At 40.5% G+C, this 18,557-nt stretch overlaps 1 protein-coding gene across 1 annotated transcript in view; it reads left to right on the top strand.

The window, feature by feature from the left end:
* Positions 1 to 16,780: 16,780 nt before the first annotated feature.
* Positions 16,781 to 18,557, top strand: part of hectd2.S (HECT domain containing E3 ubiquitin protein ligase 2 S homeolog) — a 196,683-nt gene continuing 194,906 nt past the window's right edge. The window contains exon 1 of the mRNA XM_041571013.1: positions 16,781 to 17,510. Coding sequence (XP_041426947.1) covers positions 17,418 to 17,510 — 93 coding nt within the window. The 5' untranslated portion in view covers positions 16,781 to 17,417. The remainder of the gene's footprint in view (positions 17,511 to 18,557) is intronic.

The raw sequence follows: 18,557 nt of genomic DNA, 5'->3' as shown, positions 1-18,557 counted from the left end.
ATATAGATTCACATAGCAGGACCTCCTAGGTTAGCGTTTTGAATTTTCTCTCCATAGTTAATCACCTAAGATGAACAATGACTCACCATTCATTTTAAGTACTTGTGGGGCATCAGAATGGAGATTATTTTTATGTGCATTCTATAGAAAACTGTGGGAATAGAGCAGTTGATAAGTACAAGCAAGAGCTGAATTCTCTGCATAAATACATCTGACCACTCTAAAATTTCCTGTGCTCACAGGTACATAACTTGGTGGAACATAAGTAAAACACTGTTGACTTGTACATAAGATCATTTGGGCATCTCAGAAATAATGGGACTGTTACATCCAGTATCCCAAACCCAGAATAAACACCAAGGTTCCGGTCACGTCTCACGCTTCTGCCTATAACAGCCGCCTTTCATGTCAGGAGGAGCCTTTCGCTACTTGGATACCTCCATGTCTTAAAGGAGAACTAAACCCTAAAAATTAATATGGCTAAAAATGCCATGTTTTATATAATGAACTTATTGCACCAGCCTGAAATTGCAGCTTCTCGATTGCAGCAATGATCCAGGACTTCAAATTTATCACAGGGGGTCACCATCTTGGAAAGTGTCTGTGACACTCACATGCTCAATTGGCTCTGAGCAGCTGTTGAGAAACTAAGCTTAGGGGGCATCGTAAAGCAGTAAATAAGGATTGTCTGTAAACTGACAAGGCTGACAATACAAGGCTGATTAATAAATTCTGATGCTAGTTGCACTGGTTTCTGTGCTGCCATGTAGTAATTATGTGTATTAATTACTAATCAGCCTTATATTTGTGACATTTCTATTCTATGTGTACTGTATATTGTGAGTGGGTCCCTAAGCTCAGTAAGTGACAGCAGCACAGAGCATGTGCAGTGAATCAGCAGAAAAGAAGATGGGGAGCTACTGGGGCATCTTTGGAGACACAGATCTTTACTGCTAAAGGGCTGTGGTTGCCTTGGGCTGGTACAGAAGCTCAAAACATAATGTACAGCTTTTCTAGCTACTTCTTTTGTTTTGAAGCTTTAGTTCTACTTCTTTAAAGTGAGAGAACCAAGGCGGGGAAGGCAAGGGAACCAGAACGTGTGCCAGGGTCAATACCGATCAGTCAGAATCAGGAACCAGAAGTGTAGTCAAGGACACAGTAAAGGACACCAATCAGTAAATGTAGCACAAGGATATGATCCAGAAGAATAGTCAGTAACAGGCAATGGTTAGCACAGGCAGCGAATCATCAGAGGTCAGGGACATGCAAGGGTCAAGAATAAGAGACCAAACTATGAGCAAGCCTAGGAACTGTCTCATAATAGACCTTAGTTAGGCAGTGAGAAACAGGAGTAGGTGCCTTTAAATAGAGTCCATCTTGCTATGTAACTATTTTTGAAAAATAAAAAAAGAGAGAAGTTAAATAGAGTCCAGCGCTGAACCAATTTCTAAGACCCAGACCCGACCCCGCGACCCGAACCGCAACCCGCATATTTACCCACCTTGATCCACTACCCGACACGGATCAGCAACTGCCTTATCCACAACCCACCAACCACCATCAAACAGGAAGTGATGCTGCTGCAAACCGGACGTGACATCATCAAAAGTGGGCGGGACCGAAACACGTTTTGTAAAACTTTAAAAGGAGTCAAATATAGACAATATTACATAAGATAAGAAATTTAAATGAGACCCGCAACCCGCTTTTTTTGCGGGTACTCAACCCGATGCAGGACTTTAAATATTTTAATTTTCCACTAAGTGCAATGACATCAGATGCGGCATGCGTCAAACCAGGAAGAACATGCAAACCTAAAAAAAAGGCTATGGGTGTCCCCGTTATCCCACTAGACCAAGAGGTACCCATACATGGACCAAGGAAATAAAATCAAGCTTAAAAACAGGTCCAATTTGCATTTCAGATAGTGTATTTACTTTGTAGAGCCAGTGCACAAAATGAGTGCAAATAAAAGAGAACAAGTGATTTCATTGCAATCTAATCACATATATGAATCCTCATGTTTATTGTGCCTCAGACCACCCTGCTTTTTATTTTAGAGTTGTTTTACTGCATTCAGCCCCACTGTCGTCAATCTACACACAGCTGTTCTCTACAGATAAAGGCTACAGATGAGACCATTGTGCTATTTGTTACCAAAACAAAGAAAAGAGCAATGCGCTGCCTCGGCCCTGGTAAATGTTCTGATAGACCTCTACCTCAGGGAAGTAAATCCCACACTTTCCAATACTAATAGTGAAATGTTTCCCAAACTGTCAGACACAGAGCCTAGGCTGGATGGGGTGCAGCCTGAAAGTCAGTTAGGGTTATATTTGGATAGAATGGCATTTTATGATATTTAAATCCTGAAAACCAATCTTGAAGGTCAATTAAGAGCAAGATTTTGGGTAAACATATATTTATCAAAGGTTGAGTGATAGAGTTTTTGTTTTTTTTTACCTCAAATGAACTCGAATGACCTTGAAACTCGAATGGTATCTTATTTAAGAAAAAAATGGAACATTTGAAATTCAAATTTTATGGACCCGAAAAATCAAATGAATGCAATTCGAATCAAGGTTTTCAAAAAAAACTCTGTCAGGAAGGCTATTAACTTCATCAAATAGATCAGCGGACCTCTGCCATTGACTTCTACATAAACTCGGCAGGATATAGGAGGTGACATATCGAATTCGAGTTACTTCTAGGGTAGGGGAATGATAAATGTCAGATTCGAATTTCAAGTTACTGGTTTTAAACTCGAAAATTGTTTTGACCAAAAAACCAACTCGGAAATTTGAATTTACTATTAGAACCTTAATAAATCTGCCCCTTGATGTCATAGAGATTCTCTTGGAACTAAGGCTGAATGAATAAAGCAGTGTTTTCATTTGTCTAACCTTGTTGTGAACTTAGGCAGGGCCATAGCAAAGAGCTGGGCCTCAAATGAGGGTTTGAGGAAAAGACTGTCCTAGTGGTAACAGTGTTCTCTTCCCTCTCTGATTGTATGGAATTTGTCTGCTGCTGGTGCAATGTTCCCTCTAATTCCTTCTCGGCTATGTGTGCAAAAACATGCTTTTGTGCGCACATTTTAAACTTGTGTGCATAGTTTTTGAAAACTGTGCTCAGATGAGAAATGATACTTAGGGGGTTATTTATCAAGGTCCGAATTTATCTCAGTATTTCTAATATCCAACTCTGAGCAACTCCGAATTCCCAAATGGACCTTATTTATGGAAAAAAAAAGCCTGAAAAAATAGGGTCGGGCAAAAGTCCAGAAAACTTAGGAGCTTTCCCCGAAATTTTCTGCAAAAATGATTTTTTTCGGAGTTTTTTGTGCGGAATCCCCAAAACCATCGGATATCGATACTGACATCAGCGTAGACACTGGAACCTTCCCATTGACTTATACAGTACCCAGGGGCGCGCCGCGAATGAGGCGAGCTGAGCCGCTCACCTCAGACGGCAGCGCCTGAAAGGTTTCCAGGGGCGGCAAAAAGCCGCTCCTGCACCTTTAAGAGCAGAATTTCCGGTTTTTGAACCAGAAATTCGACTGTACTATTGCGAGAGAGCGCAATTGCGCTCTCCGCAATAGTGTTTCTGCCTCCCCTCCCGACACGTAAATTGGTGAGGGGGGGCGGCATTGCAGGAGCCGTCTCAGGCAGAATCGGCGCTGACAGTACCTCAAGAGCTTTTCAATTTTTTTTCCCTCCGAAAACTATGAATTATTCGAGTTTCGGATATTCGGAGCTTGATAAATAACCCCCATAATGTTGTGTTTTCACACAAAACTTCACACAATTTGTTACGTGCACTGGCCTCAAAACCTGTGTTCACACGCACAAGCACACACCTTAGAAGTTCTTTCTGGGCAGCCATGCAGCAGCTCATTTTAAAGGGGTTGTTTACCATTGCATTAACTTTTACCATGAAAGTGATATTCTCAGACAATTCACAAATGGTCTTCATTTTCTATCATTTGTGGTTTTTGAGTTATTCCACTTTTTGTTCAGCAGCTGTCCAGTTTGCAATTTCAGAAACTATCCGATTGCTGGGGTCAAAATTATCCTAGCAAACCAGCCAGTGGTTTGAAAGAAAGACTGAAATATGAATAAGCTAGGAACTGAATAAAAAGATAAGTAATGAAAAGAAACAATAACAATAAAATTGTAGCCTCATGGAGAAATCGTTTTTCTGCTGCTGGTGAAAGCTGGAAAGGTTCAGACGAAGAAGGCAAATCATTTAAAAAATTTAAGAAAAAAGAAACGAAGACCAACTGAAAAGTTGCTTAGAATTGGTCATTCAAGGTGAGCTACTCCTTTATTTTTCAAACCTACAGCAATTGGCCTTCTCAGTTCTCAAACCTTTCCAGATTGTTGGTAAAATAAGAGCAGATGTTCCCATCCTTTTGTTCTCCCTTTACCACAGGGGTCAAAAAGTGCAGAATGCAAATATAATCCCTCATAATCGTGGCCTATGGCCCAAGATGCAATTGCGCCGTACGCATCAAAAATGTAATTCTCTTTCATCCAAAAAGGTTTGAAAAGCTCTGTGTACCATTTCATAAAATAACAAATCATATTTTCGTACTGCTTTTTTTCATAAATTTCAGATTGTTTTGAAAAAGTTTGCTTTGAAAATCCTATAGTATCATGGAACATGGATCACTGACCTGAAGTGGAACATCTGCGGAGTTAAGTGGGTCAGTAAATATATATATAGTATATGAAGAAAAATGAGCTTTCTATGACTATTGTATTTTCTGTTCTGTAGAGCAGTTCAAAGCAGTGTGGCTGTCTGAGGGCACCAGACGACTATTTGAAGCAGATGAGGGAAATAACTGTAGGGGCTCATACTTTCCTTCCATGTGTCCCTCTCACTTTCTGCTTCCAAACATCTTGAAGACATTGCATTGTAACGAGATTTTTGGCAGTGAAGCTTCCAAAAATGGTTTCCACCGTTTGAACAGTAGTTTTATACAATTTAACACCTACTGTGCACTGTTTTACTCTTTGGGCAATGGCACCTCAGGCAATTTGGGGGGTTGTACTCCATGTAACAGGACCAAATCAAAGCTAGTAGGTCTGGCGCATTAGTCCCAACCTACCGCAGAGACCAATATGTTTTGCACAACACACCAAGATGTCGTCAGCACTTTTTTAGACCTTCCCTTTTTTAATGCTTTTTTACAAACATGGCACCTTCACACATGTTGAGTTATGTTTTTGATAAAGTGCCTGTGCACATAATGTGTTGGGCAGCCATGTTCGTAACATACAAGATATAAAATGTGCATCTTGGCTTGGGGTACATGACCCTTTGCATACTTTTGTAGACTTGGATATCCTACAACCTGGAGAGTGTTGTTCACTTGTTTGGCTGTTGTGAAGGGGTTTCTCTTCACCATGGAAATGATTCTGAGATCATCCACCACTGTTGTCTTCCGTGGACGTCCAGGTCTTTTTGCGTTGCTGAGTCGACCAGTGCTTTCTTTCTCCGGATGTACCAAACTGTAGATTTCGCCACTCCTAATATTGTAGCAATTTCTCGGATGGGTTTTTTTCTGTTTTTGCAGCTTAAAGGACAAGGAAAGCCTAAAACAGAATAATGCTAGAAATGCTATATTTTGTATACTAAACATAAACATGAACTTACTGCACCACAAACATAATCAAACAAATGATTTATGCTTTCAAAGTTGGTCACAGGGGGCTGTCATCTTGTAACTTTGTTAAACATCTTTACAAGACCAAGACTGTACACAGTCTCAGTGTGCTCTGGGCTCCTTAGGGATCGTCATAAATTAAAACAGCACAAGTCAAATAAAATCTGCCAGAAGCTGATACAGCAAGACTGATTAATAATCAGAATATACAGACTGCACTGGGTCCTGTGTTGTCATGTAATCTAATGTGGATTTTATAGTTTTTGTATTGTTTAATTCAAACTTTCTCCAACTCTGCAGAACCAGTGGCTGCAGCAAAATAATCCTCCAAATAGAATCCCAGTTTATCTGTTTAAATCTGGATCCATGATCTTTGTCGCTGCTGCTGGAGTTGGAAACAGTAAAGGGGTTGTAAAGGTAAAAATAAAATCCAATGCAAATCTCTACACAGTCACCGACTGCTCTACAGGGAAACAAACAAAGCTGCTTGAGTTCTGCATGGCTGGGAAGTAAGGCAAGGGCTCCCCCTGCTGTTGATAAGTATGATTGTTTCCCTGCTCAGCAGTTAGGGAACGTCTGACAATTCCTATCCACAGCAGTAAATGAAGGGAGTATTTCACTGCATATAGTCAGATTTCTTATAAAAACGGTTCACATTTTTTAATTAAAGTATTGTGGGGATAGATTTATTTTTCATTAAAGAAAGTAAAAATGGGATTTTATTTTTTTGCCTTTACATCCCCTTTAAGGATGGCTTGTTTCACCTGCATGGAGAGCTCCTTTGACCGCGTTTTGCCTGCAAAATCTTCCACATACAAGCACCCCCCCCCCTCCCCTCAAATCAACTCCAGGGCTTTTATCTGTTTCATTGATAATCACATAACAAAGGAATTGCCCATACTGCCCATGAAATAGCGAGTCAGTGTCCAATTACTTTTGAGCCCCTGAAATGAAGTGATTGTTTTAAAAAAAGGCTTTAGTTCCTCACATTTGGATGCAATCTTTTTGTTCAACCCACTGAATTAAAGCTGAAAGTCTGCAGTTCAACTGCAACTGAGTTGTTTCATTTAAAATTCATTGTGGTAATTTACAGAACCAAAATTAAAAAACAGTTCTCTCTGTCCAAAGATTTATGGACTTAACTGTATAATGCTACAGTATGTCCTATAGAAGTGCTTATAAAGTCCAAAACATCCTCTGTAGTCATGCTGTATTAAAAGTATATACATTTACCGTATATATACAAGGAGCCTTCGACTAAATATGCTGATATACTGACATGGTGTGCAAGTCCTGTTGCATTGTCCTCAAATTATCAGACTGGATTACCATAAATGTTCTTAAATACAAACCCCCAACTCTCCCTGAAACCACTTGGGTACTGAGAAGTCTATTTCAACAACAGATAAAGGGGCACAGGTTAGACTGTTCCACCATTTATAAGTAAAAGAAACTTGCAAGGGTTGTGTTGTCACAGTAGATGACCCAGGATTCGACCCATCTGATGATCACAGCAAGGTAAAATAAATATAACATAGACTTTTGGGGTTTTCGGATCAGTTACTCAGTAAACATTATTTTTTTGAACATTCCCTTGCTTTTCCTTTTTTTCTTTCTCTTCACAGTCTATTCAGAGATCTACTGAAGAACGCAGAACACGTTCCAAATTATGGTCTTGTGCTTAACATTCTGCTTGTGCCAGTAAAAACCTACATCTCATACTGAGCTGCTTCTGTAAATTGGACTAAGAAAGAGAACTGAGTGGAAATGTTGTATGTGGCTTCCGACTGCACAGTAGGCTTCTGAGTAACACTTTCCATAGGGAAATTTCAGACCTTTATTTTTTTTCCTTAACAGCCATCACTAGTAGTTGTAAGTAGGGTTGCCTTTAGCAGAGGTGGGGGCCATCCCATATTGTCCCCTTGGTGCTAAGGTTATTCCTTCTAATGCTACAGTACATTCAACGAATAGTTATTCAGGTGCCATACCCACTGCCCACTAGCTGCTGCTGTACAACAAGAACAATGCACAGACTTGCATTGTATAAACATGTATGTATGGTTTAGCCTTGTAGCTGAAGTTAAAGAGCTACTATTAACACTAGCAACATCAGCATGAGATGACTATTAACCTTATTAGGGATACACAGTTTAAGTATATTTTTTAGTGAGTGTAATGTGCTACAAGCCTGCTTTGCCAAGTCAAATGGGCAGAAGAAGATCAAATTAAGTTCAACAATTGTTCTACATCATAAACATGCTGGGCATCCCTTTTGGGCTTGAATCTAGGATTCGTTTTCTGAAGGTTCCCCGTCGTAGTTGGTGCAGGAACAGCATCATGACTGTGGAAACCACCACCTATAATAGCATCTACAAGGTCACTGGAGCCTGGAGTGAGTAGAACAGTGATGGATGAGCAGATGCGAGGCTGCTGGGCTTTGATGTTGAGCTGGCACTAGGTCTGTAAGAGTTGTCATATTCTGAATCTGGTGGCTCACTTCTCCTCCTCTTGCAACAGCTAGAGGCATGACTAGCCAGTGATGCACAGTACAATGAATGTCTACTAGAAGATAGGTGGCGGGGCTCCTTTGTAGCTGGGGTTGAATACTCTCTGACTCTCTGTCGAGGAGCAGCCGCACTCCGCTTATCTGGTCAAAATTAGTATTATGTCTGTCCAAGAAATCATCCAAGCTATTCTTAAAGGCATTAACAGAATCAGCATCACAACATCACCCGGCAGTGCATTCCACAACCTCAATGTCCTGACTGTGAACAACCCCCTACGTTGCTTCAAATGAAAGTTCTTTTCTTCTAGTCTAAAGGGGTGGCCGCTGGTACAGTGATTTCAAAAAGTGATAGCACTGCACAAAACAAGACAGAAGTTGAAAAATTAAGGTAGTCTGTGCTTTTGGTGTCATTTTGGCCCATTTTGCCTCATGAGGAAACTTCAGACGACTTCGGAAAACATAAAACGCCCAGAGTGCCATCCCACTGGCGATTTTTTATTATAGCCAGCGGGAAGGTAGGGGAAAGCAGTTCAGGGAGATTGTTGACCCTAGGAAGAGGCTATTTTACGCCGGGGCGCCAAATCTCCCCGAATCTGCCCATGTGTCCTTAAACTGAACTAGTAGCCATTATACAGTATGTTTGTATGTATAACTTTATTTAAATAGCCCTGCAAGGATATACAATGCTGTACAATTTTACACAGGGAGGACAAATAATAAAATAAATACAACAGGTATAATTACAGAGAGAATAAGTGCCATGTGGTAAGAGAGACAGTAGGATGGAGGCCCCTGCCCCGTAGAGCTTATATAGTGAGAACATTTGTGATATGTTCTGCTGAAAGGTTAGATTATAGATTAGAGTTATATTACAAATTATAATGAATGTATGTATAGCTGTTATCTTTTTGTTCTATGTGGATATTCCTAGCAGAATATCAAACTCAGAATCAGAGTTTAATTGTGTAATTTTCCCAGCAGTTTGTCACACCAGGAAAAGTAGATGAGGCGAAGGAGATAACCAGCCATTCTGCAGGCTTTTTACCCTCCAAAAAGAAAGTCTCTTAAAGGAGAACTAAACCCTTTAAAATGAATATATCTAAAAATACTGAACTTATTGCACCAGACTAAATTTCAGCTTGTCAATAGCAGCAATGATCCAGGACTTCAAACTTGTCACAGGGGGTCACCATCTTGGAAAGTGTCTGCAACATTCACATGCTCAGTGGGCTCTGAGCAGCTGTTGAGAAGCGCAGAAAGTCTCTTAAAGGAGAACTAAACCCTAAAAATGAATATGTCTAGAAATACTGAACTTATTGCACCAGACTAAATTTCAGCTTGTCAATAGCAGCAATGATCCAGGACTTCAAACTTGTCACAGGGGGTCACCATCTTAGAAAGTGTCTGCAACATTCACATGCTCAGTGGGCTCTGAGCAGCTGTTGAGAAGCGCAGAAAGTCTCTTAAAGGAGAACTAAACCCTAAAAATGAATATGTCTAGAAATACTGAACTTATTGCACCAGACTAAATTTCAGCTTGTCAATAGCAGCAATGATCCAGGACTTCAAACTTGGCACAGGGGGGTCACCATCTTGGAAAGTGTCTGTGACACTCACATGCTCAGTGGGCTCTGAGCAGCTGTTGAGAAGCTAAGCTTAGGGGTTGTCACAAATTATCCATCAGAAAATTATGCTACAGGGCTGATTAGTAAATTCTGATGCTAGTTGCACTGGTTTCTGTGCTGCCATGTAGTAATTATCTGTATTAATTGCTCATTAGCCTTATATTGTGACATTTATAGTCTATGTGTTTTAAATATTGTGAGTGGGTCCCTAAGCTCAGTAAGTGACAGCAGCACAGAGCATGTGCAGTGAATCAGCAGAAAAGAAGATGGGGAGCTACTGGGGCATCTTTGGAGGCACAGATCTTTACTGCTAAAGGGCTGTGGTTGCCTTGTAACACCATCTTGTTGGGCTTGGAGATAACTACATATAATATATATCTTGAAGCAGCCAGTGAGCCTCGCTGCTTTGGAGATGGCAAAGACAGAATAGGTGAATGGAAAGAGTATGCTGAGTGCAGCGGTAATTAATAAAAAAGTCCTTCATTCTGGCTGCCAATAAGTGATGGCTTTAGTGACTCAAACTGGGCTAGTGTCAAGAAAGTCATCACCCCCTCTTGCACTTCTTTGCTCACCAGCCCGGTCCCCATCTCCTCTGGAAGACAGTTATATGCTATTTAATCCATCATGGCTTTGTCCTTCATATTCAGAATGGGGGTGGTTAGATTGGCACAAACAAGCTTATGACATAGTTTCAGCCTGTGCTCATATATCCTGATCAGCCAAAGGCTACATAAGCACTTCATCCCCACAGCAGTGGGAGGCACAAGTCATACTGTGACTAAACATGCTATTTATAGTTTGCCTTTTGTTTTGCAAATACTTAGGAAGACGTTGAGGATCAATATATCCCTGTAAACACATTATTTTTCTTTTTAGATGTGAAGTGTTTCCCAGCAGTATGCAGTAGCACCACAGTATTTATCCTGGCAGATCAGCCGCAGAGCAGGTATTCCAGAAGTACTGTACCGAGCTGGGATAGCTCCATTACCACAAATATCCTCATGACTAGTTCCATCATGCACTGCAACTCTTTACTTCTTGAACACAGAAATGTCTGCAAAAAACTCCAATGTTTCTAAAAGGGAGAAAGAATACAAAACATGCTGTCTGTTTACAACCCTGTCCAATTTTTCGAATAACATTTATATATATAGTATTTTATCAAGGACCTGCACTCCAATTCTTAGTGAAATAATCAGTATTTATTCATACTTGTGCATCCTTTTTAGTGAAATAATCAGGATCCTTGATAAAGGCCCAAACACGGGCCCGAAACGTTGGATGCACAAGTATGAATAAATGCTGATTATTTCACTAAGCATTGGAGTGAGGGTCCTTGATAAATTACTAGATGTCCAATATTTGGCCCAGCACCTGAACTTGATAAAGACTGGATCAGAGTGCAAGCGCTTACCAGCTTATTTATATATATAAGAAAATTTTATTTATATAAACATCTCACGCCTTATGCGATTCATGTCACTAGGACATTTAGTCATAGATACTTAGCCAATGACTAAGGGGCCGATTCACTAAGGGTAGAATATCGAGGGTTAATTAACCCTCAATATTCGACTAGGAATTAAAATCCTTCGACTTTGAATATCAAAGTCAAAGGATTTAGCGCAGATAGTTAGATCGAACGATCGAAGGAGAATTCCTTCGATCGAACGATAAAATCCTTCGAATCAAACGATTCGAAGGATTTTAATCCAACGATCGAAGGAATATCCTTCGATCGTTCGATCTAACGATCTGCGCTCAAAAAAAGTTAGCCAAGCCTATGGGGACCTTCACCATAGGCTAACATTGACTTCGGTAGCTTTTAGATGGCGAACTAGGGGGTCGAAGTTTTTTTTTTAAAGAGACAGTACTTCGACTATGGAATGGTCGAATAGTCGTAAGATTTTTACTTCGCATCCTTCGATTCGAAGTCGTAGTCGAAGGTCGAAGTAGCCCATTCGATGGTCGAAGCAGCCCAAAAAAAACTTCGAAATTCGAATCCTTCACTCGAAGTTAGTGAATCGGCCCCTCTGTGTCCTAGTGAAACAAAACGCTTTAGGCGTGAGATCTCTTACTGTTATCAGTAATGTATCCTCCAGCCAGTGAACATGCTGTGTAATAACAGTTTTACAGGAAGAACAAATAAAAACAATACAGTAATAAAAATGAAATAAAGCCATTGCTATCACTAATTATAAATTAATAAAGGCATCACTATGATAAGTTGTTACAGTTATCACACAGCTTTGCTTATAACAGTTCTACAAGTAGAAACAAATACACAACGGTGTTGTAGTATAAATGTCGTTTAAATTATAGATGTGTATACAGATCTGTGATGTGTACTCTTAGGGTCGGCCACACGGGCAGATTCAGGGTGTTTAGTCGCCAGGCGATCTGCCTTGTGCCGGCTAAGTTGCCCGAAGTTTCCTTGTGAGAGCTGAATCGTCAGATACAGGTAGAATTCTATTGTTTCTAAATGTATATCTGTCGATTCAGCTCTACATGCTTCATTGTTGTTTTCTGACACGTTTCTTTGTTCTTCTCCGGACCAACATCTTCAGCAGCAATGCCAGGACCCCCCTGAGAGCCAGAGATCCACTGGGCCTGGGACGATAGTCACCCTTGTGCCACCCTGATGGCGGTCCTGCTTTAGTTTATATACTGTGAGAAATGAATAACAGGTTTACATGTAACTGATCTCATACCTGTAGAAAGCCATATTTACCTATTTTAAATTCTTTCGAATTTCAAAAAGAGATTGTTTGGTCATTAACCTTACTGTTTTGGCTTTTGTAACACGCAACACGTAAAACGTATACTTCATGTTCAGGGGCTAAAGCGTCAGCTGTAAATATTTGTATGCACTGTTTACATCTTTAAGATCTCAATATGCCATCATATGCATGTTAATATTTGTAGAATTCGGAGTGCTCAACCCTTCTGGTATACATACACACTTATGGGTGTCAGGTGTGTAATCTGGATGACCTCTTCTTGCCAAACAGATCCAGTATTCAATGTAGAAATAAAACCGTCGCACACTGATTGAAGTGAAATAAGTGGATTTGTTATTTATTTAGCCCATGTACATAAAAAAACTTCACTTATTTCACTTCAATCAGTGTGCTACTGGTTTATTTCTACATCATATGCATGTTAGGCACTCTGCTACTCACACATGTCCTGACTCTCCTCCAACATATGTGTGCTGTTGTGGCACGACATTGGAATGTTATGACATGGTGTCCATTGATACAGCATGCTATGATGCAAGGTCCTTTGTTATGGCATGCATGTGTTTTAATGCAACGTTGTGCTATTGGCTGCATGTTGACATCACTCCCGGCTCATGCTTGATTTATTGGTGTCTATTTGCCTTTATATCTTATTCTGTTGGCTTCTGTATAGCAAGAATATTTTACATCTCTGTACATTTCTGGTTCTTGTTTGGCCTTGACTACAAGGCTTGCTGCCTGCCCTAACCCTTGGCCTGACTTTGACAACATTTTAGCCTATCCTTGTCTTAAAGAGATACTGACACCAGAAATTATACAATGTTTACATCAACCATAGTATTGGCTTTGTTTGGTACTTATAGGGGCCAATTCATTAACTTCGAGTGAAGGATTCGAAGTAAAAAAAACTTCGAATTTCGAAGTGTTTTTTTGGCTACTTCGACAATGGAATGGGCTACTTCGACCTTCGACTTCGAATCGAATGATTCAAACTAAAAATCGTTCGACTATTTGACCATTCGATAGTCGAAGTACTGTCTCTTTAAGAAAAAACTTCGGCCCCCTAGTTCGCCACCTAAAAGCTACCGAACCCAATGTTAGCCTATGGGGAAGGTCCCCATAGGCTTGGCTAAGTTTTTTTGGTCGAAGGATGATCCTTCGATCGTTGGATTGAAATCCTTCGAATCGTCCGATTCGAAGGATTTAATCATTCGATCGAACGATTATCCCTTCGATCGTACGATCGCAGTATTTGCGCAAAATACTTCGACTTCGATATTCGAAGTCGAAGAATTTTCATTCCCAGTCGAATATCGAGGGTTAATTAACCCTCGATATTCGACCCTTGATGAATTTGCCCCATAATGTTCCATAAAGTATTTCCTCAAAGCTTTTACATTACACATCTGACTCCCCGTGCTTTTCTATGAGGGGGGCTGCCATATTTGTGCAGCAGGAGTCCATTAGCATTAGAGACTGACAGGCTGAGATGTGAAAGTCAATAGTCAGGTTTAAGAACATCAACTAAAAATTATTTACAAAAACAGACTTCTCTGCAAAAAAACGATCAACATGGCCTATAGGTAACTTTTAGGGGCACATTTACTATGGGTCGAATATCGAGGGTTAATTAACCATCGAAGTTAAATCCTTTGACTTCGAATATCCAAGTCGAAGGATTTACCGCAATTTGCTCGATCGAAGGAAAAATCGTTCAATCGAATGATTAAATCCTTTGAATCGAACGATTTTCCTTCGATCACAAATTGCCTAGAAAGCCAATGGGGACCTTCCCCATAGGCTAACATTGGTGCTCGGTAGCTTTTAGGTGGCGAAGTAGGTGGTCGAAGTTTTTTTAAAGAGACAGTACTTTGAATATCGAATGGTCGAATAGTCGAACGATTTTTAGTTCAAATCGTTCGATTCGAAGGTCGAAGTAGCCAAAAAAATACTTCGAAATTCTAAGTATTTTTCCTTCTAATCCTTCACTCGAGCTAAGTAAATGTGCCCCTTAATGTACATTCATATTCTAAAAAGTTTTTTAGTGTCAGTATCAGTTAAACTAGTTTTTATGCTTGTCTAATTTCTGAAGTCAAGGGGGTTCTTTGCTATTGCAGAAAGTACCAGGGCCTCTATATGTGCTGGTGTCCTGCTTCATGCAAGGGTAACAGTGCAGCTTGCTACCCACCTGGCTACTGAATCAATAAAATGCATTTATAATGTAAAGTATTCAGAAAACTCCTGGGCCCTGGCATCCACATTAATGATGCACTGGTTGTAAAGTGCACCTTTTTATTGATTTTCAGAAACTCTGTAAACAAATTCCAAAACTGCAGAGGTTTTTGATTTTTTTTTGAATAAAAACACAGTTACTTTTTCTCAATTCTTCAAACCTTTTATTATTAGCCTTACATTACTTCTCATGTGTTTGTGATGTATAAACCACAGACATTTAGGGGCCGATTCATCAAGGGTCGAATATCGAGGGTTAATTAACCCTCGATATTCGACTAGGAACTAAAATCCTTCGACTTCGAATATCGAAGTCGAAGGATTTAGCGCAGAAAATTCGATCGAACGATTATTCCTTCGATCGAACGATTAAATCCTTCGAATCGAACGATTCGAAGGATTTTAATCCAACGATCGAAAGAATATCCTTCGATCAAAAAAACTTAGGCAAGCCTATGGGGACCTTCCCCATAGGCTAACATTGACTTCGGTAGCTTTTAGCTGCCGAAGAAGGGGGTCGAAGTTTTTTTTAAAGAGGCAGTACTTCGACTATCGAATGGTCGAATAGTCGAACGATTTTTAGTTCGAATCCTTCGATTCGAAGTCGTAGTCGAAGTAGCCCATTCGATGGTCGAAGTAGCCCAAAAAACACTTCGAAATTCGAAGTTTTTTTACTTCGAATCCTTCACTCGAGCTTGATGAATCTGCCCCTTAGTTTACAGGGGCTGAAGTGCAAGAAAATGCATAGGCACTATTAATATTTTGGGGTCTCCAGAAGCAGCATCGTACCCTATAATTATGTGGTATCTGTTTATTTAGGAGTTTATTTGTTTAACATAATTTTCCAAAATGTTGTCTTTGTGCCCAAGAGCATGTGAGATATATCATGTGACTTGTGTCGTATTATGATGTTTGTAAAAACTTGTTTTTGTTAAGGACATGCTTCTAGTATGAGAGGGGGTATGTGAGGTTTTCAAAACACACACACACAAAAAAATTTGGGAATCCCTCTCAGTTTGCATAAAAATTTACTCCACTTAATACAAAAAAAAAAGATAACCGTGGTATTAGCTTACATTTCACAGGAACATCTGAGTACTGGGGTGTTTTCTGAAGAAAGATTTTTAGTTAGGCAGTATTCAGTTGTATGAAATTAAATCAAATGTGAAAAACTGGCTGTGCAAAAATCTGGGTACCCTTGTCATTTTGCTCATTTGAATGCACGTAACTGCTCAATACTAATTACTGGCAACACCAAATTGGTTGGATCAGCTTGTTTAAGGGTAAGCGCAGACTGGGTGATTCAGGTGTGTCCAATCCTGAGAAAAGGTATTTAAGGTGGCCAATGGCAAGTTGTGCTTCTGTTTGACTCTCCGCTGAAGAGTGACAGCATCGGATCCTCAAAGCAACTCTCAAAAGATCTGAAAACAAAGATTGTTCAGTATCATGGTTTAGGGGAAGGGCACACCTGGGGAGATTTAGTCGCCTGGCAGCCATCGAATTTAACTGAACTGGAGAGATTTTGTATGGACGAATGGTCACAAATACCGCCATTCAGAATCCAGACACTCATCAAAGGCAATAAACGAATTCTATGTATATATTTTGAAGAAAATTCTGCTAAAAAGTTGTCCACATGAAATGTCTCCCAACATTTTGGAAGTAAAAAGAGGGACCAAAAATGTTTTTCGCACGTAGCGCAGAAATGTTTTTGACCACGCCCCTTTCTGTGGCCACACCCCCTAATTACCATGTTCATATTTACAAAATTTGGCAGGTTATGAAAGTTTGAAAATATTTCTCCTTATCTAGACTGTGTCTGAAAATTTTTACAAAATACCTTATTTGCACTCGTTAGCTGTTCTGGGCTCTCTGCTAAAAGCCAATTAAGTGAGAAACTTTGTTTCTTTTTCTGGCTGTTCAGTGCAGAGAAAATCGGGACCTTCCAGTACAAATGAAAAAAAAAACACACTTTTGGTTGCTACAAGGGATGAAGTATATCTGGCAGTGGAAGGGTTAATCCCCTCTTTCCCTCCTATTCCGCCGTCTAAAACCAAGTCTAGTCAGGATTCGCAGCCATCCTTCCTTTATAGCGTCACATGCTTACTGGGCTGAACCAACGTTTCAGGGGGGGGGAGTATGGATTTCCTGACTGGTTGCTTCCAGGCAGAAGTGCAGCTGCTCCAGACAAGAGAAGGGTTAAAGTTGTGAAGGATGCGCGGAGCCAAATACCTAGAGCACAAGCAGAAGGCAAGCACTGAAAGTGCGCTGCTCTATCAGAGAGGAAGTCAGGCACGGAACTCAGAGACTGCTTAGAGTAAAGCTGCAGAGAACGGATCTTCTTGACACAATGGCTACATTTATTATCGGGGGGCGGCCTGCTGGGAAGACCCGACCAACTGCAACACAATGGGATGATGAATAAGAGGAAGCGTATCCTTTACTCTACTCCAGAGATCCTGCTATGTAGCCCAGCCCGGTCCAGCAGGGGTAAACAACACGTAAAGCAAAGCAGCCGGCTGGACTGGGTAACACAACAAGCGCCGCTGCGGACACAGAGGAGAATTGAACTTGAATGACAAGTCGGTAGCACTGTGTTGGTATCTCCCGGTGCAGGTGCAAAGACCCGGCGCGTTGTGCGGCTTGATATGTACGATTCTACCCCAGTCTGCCAGATGGACGAGGAGAGACCGAGAGATAAGCTTCCGCCAATCCTGTGCGCAGGCAGCGCAACCTCTGGGGTAATTATCTGTCTGTGTGATCCCTCCGCATCTTCTCCTTCAGGGACCTGCACATCTGTGGCTCCAAACTTGCCCTCCATCCACTCGCATTTACTTTCTACTCCCTTTACTGAGAATTCTTAACTTATTTCATTGGAAAAAAAAATCTGTAGAGAACTTTGTAGAGAATTCTCTTTTTCTCCCTTTGATGAATAACATCTTTGTAGTGGAACAGGGTTGCCGGGTCTAATTTTCAAAACCAGCCAAAGTCGGCTATAAAACTAAACAAGAGGCGCTTCAAAAGTAGCCCAAAAATAGCACAATATGTGAAAAAAAGTCTAAAAAAAAGAATATATTTGAAAATACGGCTTTTTCAAATTTTTCCCTGATTTGCTAATTTTTCCATGAAGCAAAATGGGACATTCTTCCGTCACCAGGGGCGTAAATACATAGGAGGCCCAGGAGGCAAATAAAGCCCTAATATATATATACAATTTCAATAAATATTGGTATAACAGGTCAACCTCTAGACATTTTGGTGGCCAGTAGATTTTTGCCCCAAAATTGTCTGAAATTGAGGAAAGTCGCCGGAAAATGTGAGAATGCTTAAGAGGGACGGGAGACTGGGGTTACGAGCCAAAAATCTGGTAACTACACAAGTCAGTCCCATTGCATGCTGGGTATTGTAGTCTTAAATTAAACTTGACAGTCTGCAAATTAAGCAAAAACTACATTACCCAACATGCATCGAGTGACTGGAGACTGGGGTACAGAGCCTAAAATCTGGTAACTACACAAGTCAGTCTCATTGCATGTTGGGTATTGTAGTTTTACATTAAACTTGACAATTGGCAAATTGTTAAACTACATTACCCAACATGCATCGGGAGACAAAGGCTTGCCTCATTAGGGCAAGAAAAATCTTTGGCTGGTTTCCAAAGTACAAACCAAGCAAAGGCCCAAAAAGTAGCCCAAAACCATACCTTGCCTAGTTTGTACTTTCAAAACTCACCTGGGCTTTAAATAAGTAGCCTAATTTGGCTGGAAATCCGCCAACCTGGCAACCCT

Source organism: Xenopus laevis, chromosome 7S (genome assembly GCF_017654675.1).
Source record: "Xenopus laevis strain J_2021 chromosome 7S, Xenopus_laevis_v10.1, whole genome shotgun sequence".
Taxonomy (NCBI): Eukaryota; Metazoa; Chordata; class Amphibia; order Anura; family Pipidae; genus Xenopus; species Xenopus laevis.
The sequence above is the reverse complement of the archived record's forward strand: the minus strand, read 5'-3'. Positions and strand labels throughout refer to the sequence as shown.